The sequence below is a fragment of the Bidens hawaiensis genome, unplaced genomic scaffold, assembly GCF_021521415.1.
Source record: "Bidens hawaiensis isolate Kalapana, Puna unplaced genomic scaffold, B.hawaiensis_p1.1 tig00003469_1, whole genome shotgun sequence".
Lineage (NCBI taxonomy): Eukaryota > Viridiplantae > Streptophyta > Magnoliopsida > Asterales > Asteraceae > Bidens > Bidens hawaiensis.
In genome coordinates, this window is record NW_027491193.1 from 50264 (window position 1) to 61440 (window position 11177).

The following is an 11177-nucleotide window of genomic DNA, read 5'->3' on the forward strand; positions in this document are numbered from 1 at the left end:
TTAGAAGAAAAATATATGAAATTACTAGACAATTTTATCCAAGCAACACAGTGAACAAAATGAGTGATAAAACCAAAATCACCTACTAAACACATCACCCAGTGAACTAACTGGACAAGATACATAGTAATTTATACATCATTCACCAATGCACCAAAATGTACAAAAACTACAAACATTTTTGAACAAATCAGAACACAATTTCAGACACTCAAGTATCAATCCTACAATGGTTCTTCATCAGGAGGAACCACAGCCAAAAGCGAAAACTTAGCGCGCAATGATATCTTACTTTTATCGACCATCAACCGAGCCCCTGAGACAGCCCAATAACCGGGCAAATCCTGGGGCCCTCTAATCAACTCAGCGGTATCAACAAACTTCAAAAGCTTTTTCCCGTGAGGCGATACGGGGGGTGGCCCGACAGGTAAAGCTGAGTTTAACACAACATTAGGCTGTGGTGCCGGTTTTTGAGCATTTGAAAACCGAGTAGAGATCAGGGTCGAAACGATCCCTGATTTCTGAGACACAAAAACGGGTGACCCGTCCCACTCGGGTTGTCTAACCACCGTGGCCCCTACAACTTTTGAGAACCGGAGGCGTAAACACAGGACTCGTTTTAGGCCCGAATCGCTTACTTCAAACTCGGCACCTGTAACGATTGCGAGCTCGTCATCGGACTCCACTGGGGCCGTGCATATGTGTGAGAAGCTTTTCCATTGGACCTTCTCGTGGTACCTTCGATCTTGAGAATCTGGGCCCGATAATTTCGGGCTGGGTTGAGTCACGAGTTTAAAGCTTTTGGGTATGGATGAAAGATGCTGCAAATGGATTGCTAAGCAGTCGTTCTTTTTACCTTCTAAGTAAAGACGAAGGCCCGTTACGGGTGTGTTACCGACATCCACCTGCAGATCCATTGACAGTAAAGAAAATATGTATTATGTAACAGCTAATATGACGGGCCAGTCAAAATGGGCCATTTTGTTATGGGACGGGTCGGGTCAGGTTGGGTGGAGGGGACATTCTTTGTCCAAAATCTCACATTTTTATGTGGATAATAATCTGTTATTTTTTAATAATATGATTTATAAGGTTTTATGGATTAAAAGTACAGTTTAGGTCTTTGGAGGACTTTCGACCCGTTTGATCAATTTGATGGGCCAGTCAAAATTGTTAACTTTGTTATGATCGGGTCGGGTCGAGGGGACACTTTTGTCCAAAATTTAATATTTTAAATAATAAGATTTAGAAGGTTTTGTAGAATAAAAATACCAATAAGGGCCTCTGGAGGACTTTTGACCCGTTTGACCTGTTTGATGAGCCAGTCAAAATGGTCAATTTTGTTACGGGTCGGCCCACGTGGGTACTTTTTGTCCAAAATTTTAATCTTTCTACAGACATTACTCAAATCTTTTTATGAAAAATACAATTTAGGCCTTTGGAGGACTTTCGACCCATTTGACCCATTGAAGATAAAACAGTACCTGATTTGTGTTAACATAGAGCTTGGGACCCATAAATCTGAACTGTAACGAAGCACTATGATGCGGTTTCCCCTCGGGCCCAACTGCAAGCTCACCGAACTCCGGTGCCCAACGTGTCGGAAGCTGAAACTCCAAAAACTGCTGAAGCTCTTCAATTGGTGGTTTATCTGCAAAACAAACATAACCATTTTACTAAAAGGGTATTTTGGACATTTCAACACGGGTTAATAAACGGAGGTATTTGCTCACAGCGTATATAAAGATTGATGGCATGAGTCAAGAACCCGTTGCCATCGATTCCACTTAACAAAGATGTTATTGGAATAAACGACATTGAAATCACTTGAGGTTCAACTTGAACGGTTTGACACCACGTGCGGTGGTCAAGGTTTTTGCTATAACTTCCTCCTCTTCTCCTCCAGAAAACAGTTATATCCTGAAATGATACAGTAAAAAGTGACACAGAGCAGAATCTCAGTCTTAGTTTGATCATTGTTTCCCAAGGGCAATATCGGAAAGTTGTAGGCAACATAGTAATAAAGAGACGATATCAAAGCTCTAACCTCGATTGGAGGGTCTAAGTTTATCAAGCCGTAGTCGTTCCTTTCAAGCTGAAAAGAAAAGGATCAATATAAGCATAGAAGTTATATTAATATTATCGTCTATCTTGCCATTTTACGTGTCATGGTTATTTGCTACTAAACTGGTTATCTATTCGTTTCAAAGACATCAACCCTAACCTGCACACATAAAACTGTTTAACCCAAACACAACTTGTTTAACTATACACTTGGCGGGCCAGCCTATTTAATTTTTTGGGCTAAGCATGTCAACCCGAACATGACCTGTAAAGCAGGCACACCCGAACATGACCCGTTAATTAAACATGAATCTCGACAAATCAAAACCTTATTATATTCGTGTGGTATTTCTAAGTTATGTATGGAATTTTCACTCCTAAATTGGATGCTACATTTTATCAAACATGATCAAAGTTTAGCAAGTAAACATATAACGTTCACAAAACATAGGCAAAGATGTCAAACCGGATTCAAATCATGGCTTTTTCTCGGGTTATTTTCGGGTTGTCCACTGAACCTCTTTTCCGCAACATCCTTGAGCTTCCTCAACACCTCATCGGGAGGAAGATTTGACGAATGCTGTTGCTTCAAATACACAACGTCTTTTCCTCCCATTTTAATACCCGTGATTACATGTGTACCAAACTTTTGAATAAACCTAAAACCACACAAACAATCCAAACAACAACAAAACTTTAAAACCCTTCAAATATTAATATTCCGAAAATGCATATTTCACTTACTTGGCTAATGCTGCAGGTTCCCACGACAACGGAACAGCATTCTTAACATGATCACATAATGCAATTTGCGATTTTTCAAGCGTGATATTGTAAAGCGTTATGAACACGCCATCTAACGCGAGTGCTTTCGTGTTGACAGCATCTTTTGCCCAAGATCCTGTGAACTCAAATGCAGCATTAAACTGGCCTGTTGGGATTCTTCCAGATAATGAAACATCCTGATTAAACTGCTCAGACATCTACAAACACAACATGTCACCTTAAAAATCAAACAACTTTTCGGTTAAATTAATCATTAATACATAATATCTGACGGGCTTTTTTATTATTCTATATGGTATCAGAGCCGTGATTATATTATATCAAATATACCTGTTGAAAATTAAGAATATCCGAACTAAACCGCATCCGTTCACCTTTCCCACAATTAATCGATTTCGACACATTCTGGATCAAAATCCCACCCGGGATCGATATATCCCGAACCTGTTCATCATCGATCCCGATCAATCTCGACTCGGGCGACTTCCCTTTACAATATTTCAATCTCAAATCCTCAGTCAGATCATACCCCAACCCGATGGACCCGATCGCAGCCTCGCCCGCCTCCTTGAGCCGCAACGCCACCTCCTTATTACTCATCAAAGTTTCTTTCCCAAATCACAAACAAACAGGTGATGGTTTTCTTGGTGAACTCTATTTCTTGAGGTTCTTGAATTTAATAATAATAATAATAATAATAACAATGATAATAATAAAGTGTGAGATGATGAAATGGGTTGTGAGAGTTAACATCAAATGGGTTGTTTTTTATTGGATTGGTTTGTGTGTGTAGAGTACGCGGATTAAAGTCAACCTATGACTGCTGTTCGGTTTCTAAGAAACAAGTGCTAAATGTTAAACAAAGTTGGTTGTTTATTAAGCCGCCAGCTTAGGCGGGAAGACATTTTATTGGTAGGTGTACCAAATAATAATTATTTAATTTGGATGTAACATGACTTATTCTTGTTTTTTGATTAAGGATTTAAGTGCATATAGATTAAATTTGATTATGCATTCTTATAAGTTGTTGATTCTCAAGTGAAGGGTCCATTGTTTGGGGCTAACAAGCTTTCATAAGGTAAAATTTTATCTAACTTTTTGATATTACTAGGCCGAACTTTCTCGGGTAATATGTATTTGTACTTATTTTTAGTTTATATTCTAAAATAGAGTTTGATGGTTACGAGTTTCTTTCTTCTTTGTTAAGATGAAGTATACGTATCTAAGAACAAAGTTTATTAAGTGTGGACTAAGTTACATCGTTCAAGAAAATGCTTTGTATAGTCACATTGTAATGTGCACGCGTATTCTTGTTTTGATTAAGATAAACGTGTAAACTTGTGAAACAAATGCCTGTACTCGTATAGTCGTATGTTTGTATCGTGTATCTTTATACATCAACTGCTCATATCACACAAGTGAATAATAGAAATTGCGGTTTTAATGCTCGTTAAGTAGCTCCAAGTTATTAGTATGGCATTGTAACTATGCATTAAATAAATTTTGCTCCTAGTTTCCTTTTCTTTAGTTATGATTTTATAGGATGATGAATATTTATGAAATCCCATAGGTTAGAAAAGTCATGGTCATGATTTTAACGTGTTGATTAGGTTTAACTTTAATAGCATACCTTACATTGAGATTTTATGAAAGATTGTGTTATAAGCACTGGCTTTTGATTATAATCATCAATAAAGTTGTTTTGGATGGAAATCCTAGCTTAAATTGTAAGATTTTTGATTTGACAAGAACGATGATTTTACCTTGAGCGGGTTAAATAGTAAACTTGATGAACTCAGTGACCATTTTGGTCAACACTAGGTTGAAACGATAAAAAATAACCGTACTTACACAAGTGTTTCCGACTTTCAAATTGTTCTGAAAGAATCTGAGACGTGAGCTGGTGATTTTATTGCTAACCAGTAAATGAGGGTTGAGATTGCATAAAACAAATGAAGCTCAAAACCTCTCTATGATGTAAAACGATAACCAAATGTATGTCATCGGAGATTATGTGCATTTTGAGTTGAACTTGGTCATGTTAGTGATGACTTTGTATGTAGCATGTAGAATCACAATTATGTGTATATGCTCGTGATGAACAATATGCGTTCAAGAAAATATGAGTCGAACTAAGTGAGTATATAGTATTAGATACCACCAACACATGTTCGGTTTATTGGTTATGGATAAGAAGAACTTGGGTGAGAGTAGTTTTATGATAACTGATCTCGTGAGAACATTCCACCTTGGTAATCAAAAACTTATTCATGAGTTCCTGGTGGCAAATCAAGAAACTGGTTGGTATGAAGGTTGAATCTTACAATGGTATTAGAGCTACTCGTTTGATGTTCGAGATGGGGCAATCTGATCGACGATGATGAGCCTCGAGGGTGTTTGTGGAGACACCATAGACAAATCCCACGTCTTTGATTGAGACGGTGAGATAACTTCGTCGATGATTATGAGTCCATAAGAGGTGACTGTAATACTCTAGCAAAATCACACATCGTTCGTGAATATGAGAGGAATTTTGGTAAATCATGACAAAAATCTAATTTTTATACTTTGTGGCTTTGTGCTAGAGTTGTGTATAACTAAGTATGGATTGCAATTTTTTGTAACTTTCTTTATTGTGTTACTTATATCTTCTATTTTTTTAATTGTTCAGGAGTTGCGTAAATAATCGTGTAAATGTGTTGTAAACTTCATATTATTCAAATACTTATACTTAACCGTGTTAAATTTGTCATGTCGTGTCATTCGCGTTACTGAGCTAGCTTCTTACATGAATAGCGTGAAACATGTTGTGTCATGTAACCCGTTTATTGATGTTCGCTTTAATGTATAAGAAAATGACACGTTTAGTTACACATCTCATGTTTGGGTTCAATAACCGTATTAAATGTTTTGTAAACTCTAGGTGTATTAATTTATGCACTCTGTCCTACAATCAGGTATGAGACCTAACTGATTTATTGGATTATATTACATATATTAACTCTTGTATAATAGAAAAGGTTTGATGAATTATTAAGTCTAGAATTGAAAGTGGGTTGAGTATGAGTCTAGTACTCATAATCTCAATCACTTACTTGATTAGAACTCATTGTCCCGTATCTCGTCTCATACCCATCTAGTATCCCTTGATTCCCACATGGATTGCGGGTATATAATCCGTGTGTATCATGTATACACGTGTATGATCTCATATAATTGAAAATTAACCATTGGATGCCCACTGAAATTCAATCCTAAACTCATCTCAAAACCAACTATAAATATGCAAATGTTTAACTGCACTTCTAACAATTTTGTAAATTTGATATTATTTAAAAAAAATAAAATTTTGCAATAAATTGTTATGTTATTATAAATTTATAATACATTTATATATTTAGGAAAAATGGTGCGGGTAATTGTGCGGTAATTGATCACATACCAATCATGAACACGTGAATATTTTAAAACTTAACATCTCTAGATGCATGTCTTGTTATCCCTCCAGAGTTTTCCGGGTATCTAGGTTGTAATAACATCATCCAAGTTCATTACTTGTAACACCCCAATCCCAATATAGGTGAAACGCGGACTCTGTTTGCCAAGTTTACTTTGTCATTCGTTTAATTAGGAGTTATATTATTTATTTATGTGATTTTTATTTTGTTTGTGTGATTAAATTAATAATAATAACTCATTGTCTATGAATCTTTTGAAATGATTTTAACTAAATAAAAAAGGAATACACTAATGAAATAACAGTTGCAAGTGCTAAAAATGGATAAATATAAACAAAAAATATAGGTATTTAACTTGTTCCACAATATGATATTTAAATATTGTTTTTATTTAATGAAGCTTTGGAACTATATGACACCCGTGACCCTGGCCTCGGTACCACCAATTCTTTAGTACAATAATCCGATGAATGCCAAAGCAACAAAAAATAAAATTGTCTTCTTATTGATCTTTTGTATATGGAATGAAAGGTGTCTAGTATATTGTATATATATACTAGACGAGTGTCCGTGCGATGCAACGGGTAACAGTTACATTTGTAATCATGTAACAAGTTATGGATGTCCGTTGTTCGATTTGAAACCGAAAAACGTTCAAACCGGTCATTGGTTTGATTTCACCATTGATTTTTTCATTAACTTTTGCCCCGGTCGTTTTCAATTTTCAAAGGTTTGTTTCGGTTTTCGACGACAAAACCGATTACTAATGGTTTGACCCACGGTTAATTTAAAATCTATTAAAACCAGACAACAAACGCCCCTACGTAAAATGATATTTTTTAAATGAAAAAACTATAACGATATGATACTCAAATTAAAGATAAAAACATGTTCGTTTTTACAGTATAATTTCCTTAAAAAGGTATAAGCACATGAAAAAGTTATTAATTTTTAAAAATAATAAGGGAGGTTGAGTTAAAAATGAAAATAAAAATCATATAAGAGTGAAAGATCAAGGATCATAGTTGTAACAATTTTTAAAATTTACAAAAGTTAAGCAATGTTAAGGGATCAATTATGTAACTATTTAATAACCTCTTTTAGTTGTTGACAAGTTTGCCCTTATCATAGATGCATTAAAGGTTGTACCATATGTTAATTGATTTGTGAATCCCTTAAAATCAAGGTGTCTTAATTTACCCTTGTTTGGTGTATTATATATAGTATAGATTTTCTAAAGAACAACGAATAAAACCTGGCTAACCGGATCATATATCCATGAGTACATGCAACACTGAATAGCTCAAAAGCTCACCACTGTTTTAAGAAAAACCCATTTTTCAAAGACCCACTATAATAAAACCTAATTGAAATTGAATTCAAATTTGAGACCTTATGATCTACGACATAAATTTTCATTTCCATTTCAATAATACTTGACTAAAGCTAATATTTGATTTTAGCTTTCAATAATAAAATAGAAACTTAAACCAGAATAGCCAACATATAAAGTATTATAAACCAACACATATTATATAACATCCAAATTTTCAACAAATATTAACCAAGAATTATTATATATGAATAATCAGAGGACAACATTAAGTCCCTTTTGGGAGCATTTAATCCTAAGAATCACATATGAAATAAACCTATAAACCAAAATAAAACACACCATAATCACAATATTCTTCCACTTATCTTCCTCCTCAAACCCTCCAGTCTCCCTTAATACATCTTCACCACTCACCAAACACTTCCCAAACAAATACTCCAAACACTTACCTTCACCACCAGAGAACTCATTCCTCAACAACCCTTCAAATGGATACTTAAACAATGAGATATAATGCATGAAAACCCAATACTTTGGCATGCCTTGTTTCGACACGAAATAGCCCGAAAACAAGAAGAAAGACCCCATTACACCCGATATTACCGAGTTTCCAACGATGAAATTCGGTACCAATGCACTAAAACACACCACCACTGAGTTAGCAGTGTAGAGAATCAACCAAATGAGCAGTAGAAACCACGAAAACGCGAAGAAATTAGGGTTTAACCCGACTAACCAATATAAAGGAGTGCCAAATAGAATTGCTAGAATAAGCAAAAATGGCAAGTATACAAGTCCATTAGCTATGGCATATGATGAAACTCTATAACTTCCACATGAAGTTTCCTTCATTAGTATTTCCTTTTCTTGCAAGAAAACTGGCAAGGCTTCCACAGTAGTTGATAGCAAAAATGTTAATATGAAAGCAAACAAACCTACCCTTTCTTGAGCTCCAATCAAGTCCATATCTAAATTATAAAAAATCGATCCGAGGATCAAACCCGAAACAAGCATTTGAAGCGTTCGACACGCGAATAACTCTTTCGTCCTAGAAATATTCTTCCAAAATCGATGAGTCAAGATCACAGTTTCGTAGAATCTAGAATTCGCGAAACCGTCTAGCGTAATAATCTCTTGTTCTTCACTTTCCTCATGTTCATAAACATCAATTACTTTTGATTGTTGAAATAGTTGTTGTAAAGTAAATTTACCTTGTATCACAATACTTGAATTATTAGGAGTTATATTCTCTTGATCAAGAATTAAACTCTTTTGGTTCTTGTGTTGTTGTATCGAATCGATTGAATCAATCGCAAACTCGACTATATTAACATGTAGAGGTGGTTCAAGCCCAATTAACCGAAGAGACCGGTTAAGCTCATCAACAGACCCTTGATGCAACACACTTCCATTAGCTAAAAGAAGCACAGAGTTAAAAAGCTTGATAATTCTAAACCCTGGCTGGTGGATACTAAGGACCACAGTCTTGCCTCTAGTCTCAGCCATGGTTTTAACCATGTCTATTATCTGGAACGCAGAGTTACTATCCAAACCCGAAGTTGGTTCATCCAAAATCACCACGGCAGGGTCATGCACAACCGCGACACCAATCGACACCCTACGCCTCTCTCCACCCGAAATCCCACGAACCCGATCATCCCCAACGCGTACATTAGCCACATGACTCAACCCGAGTTCATGCATTAATGTTTTCACATGTGAATTCAGTGCGGGTTTACAAAGGTTTAACCGCAACTTGGCGGTGAATATTAGGGTTTCCTCTACTGTTAGTAGAGGAAATAGGGTATCTTTTTGAGTAACATACCCTGACATCTTTTTAAACCTTGACTTGTCAACCGGTCTGCAGTTGACATAGACAGATGCTGTCTGAGGGGTGAGTTTACCTGCGAGGATTTCGAGAAGTGAAGATTTTCCGGCCCCGCTGGGGCCCACAATGGCTAGGACTTCCCAGGGTTTTGCATGGCAGCTTACTTCCCTGAGGACCCGACGTTCAGTGAACTGTTGGTGAATGTTGAAGAGGTTGAAAGAGGGTTGAGTGTAGATGGTGTAGTTGATGCCGGTTGCTTCAATGTCACAACCTTTTTTATTAATCATTTGGAGTGAAATGATATGTTTTTATTGTGTGTGGTTTTTAAGTGTTATTTGGTTGTGGAATTATGAGTACTTGTAAGGTTTCTTTGGAGCCTTTCACATCAAAGGACGTACTACTCTTTGTCCGTAATCTTGTTTGTATATATAAGTATAATAATTACAATAATGCTAACGATAATAATAAGGGATAATGTCATAATACGCATAGGTCCAAGTGGAAATGACAACCAAGTCCTTGGAGGTTATGCATCATTCACATGCAATCAGCAGCAGCAGCAGCAGCAGCTTATTTTCGAGGCTGGTTTCAGGCCATGCAAAAAACAAAAGGATTCACGTGAAATATACAATCTCTTAAGTGGATTGTAAGTTGTAATCTTCTCTCCACATGTTTCTATGCCAAAATATCTATTTTTAAATTCCATTAAATAAGGTATATAGTTCAAGTATGTTTCTGAGCCTAAATCTCTATGTTTTCAAAAATCATCAAATTAATAAGGTAGGAGTGTTACACAAGGATTTGGTTATAGTTATTGATCATACACCTTCTATCTATTCAAAAACTCACCATACAAATCATATGAGACCTAATATATACGACTCGTTCGCATGGTGGATGTATGGCTACATGGAAAAAAGTGATGTCATACACACAAATAAAAAGGTGTATGAATCTAATATCACCACTTATACAATTAATTACATTATTTACTTAACGCTTGTAATGACACGGATGTATATACACATATGCGCATGCACATTTGTAGGGTAATTCTGGACAAAGTAAAAGAGAAAAAAAAGATAACACATGCCGCTAGCATACAAAATAAGTAATGGTATAGTCACACACATGTTTATAACTACGCAACATATGTATAACAATAACGTACGTGCAAGTCTGTACTCTGTAATATATATAATTACGCATAGATCTTTTTATAAAGCTCGAAGTTCGGGTCGTGAGTCTTTTTACATGCTCGAGCTATAGCTTGGGCTTAGCTTGTGTTTTTTTAGTAATTAATTTGTTAACACTTTTAATTATTTTTAGATACTTCGAGAAACCTTAAACGAGCTTAAGCTCGAGTGGAGCTCGTGTTGAGTACCTTTATGAGCAAAACTTCAGCTTGAGCTTGGTTGTATACGTAGTGAAATAATTACATAGAAGTCTAAAACAACTAAAATTTAAAAATACACAAGGTATGTTAACTCTTGATGAGCCTAAACAATCTTTCCAAGGCTCGAGCTCGGGCTGGATAACTAAATGAGCTTTTAATTGGGGCTCAGGCTCGGCTCGACTAGGGTTTGACAAGGCTTGGCTCAGTTTGAGCGTTTTTTTATCGATCCAATCTTATATATAGCTCTCAACCGCTAGGCTCTTTTGCACCCCTCAATAGCATCTACACCTCAGCTAATCTTTTTAAAAA

The 11177-nt window shown here is 36.0% G+C and overlaps 1 protein-coding gene and 1 pseudogene across 1 annotated transcript; both read right to left on the bottom strand.

Annotated features, from left to right (window-relative positions):
* Positions 1–3690, bottom strand: LOC143623448 (MACPF domain-containing protein At4g24290-like). Its single transcript, XM_077094355.1, has 7 exons — positions 3181–3690; positions 2809–3047; positions 2531–2723; positions 2048–2095; positions 1734–1920; positions 1485–1651; positions 1–905 (listed from the first exon to the last, which is right to left on the bottom strand). The coding sequence occupies exons 1-7, from the start codon at positions 3448–3450 to the stop codon at positions 225–227; spliced, it is 1785 nt and encodes a 594-aa protein (XP_076950470.1). The 5' UTR covers positions 3451–3690; the 3' UTR covers positions 1–224.
* A 4206-nt stretch (positions 3691–7896) lies between these two features.
* On the bottom strand, positions 7897–10210 carry LOC143623449 (ABC transporter G family member 5 pseudogene; annotated as a pseudogene).
* Positions 10211–11177: the final 967 nt, after the last annotated feature.

Excerpts from the sequence above, each read along its gene's own strand:
- LOC143623448 (XM_077094355.1), bottom strand. The coding sequence starts at position 3,450 with ATGAGTAATAAGGAGGTGGCGTTGCGGCTCAAGGAGGCGGGCGAGGCT. Across the intron at positions 2,724-2,808 it reads GAACCTGCAGCATTAGCCAA|GTTTATTCAAAAGTTTGGTA; the intron begins GTAAGTGAAATA and ends GTGTGGTTTTAG. Across the intron at positions 1,652-1,733 it reads CATCAATCTTTATATACGCT|ATAAACCACCAATTGAAGAG; the intron begins GTGAGCAAATAC and ends TTTGTTTTGCAG.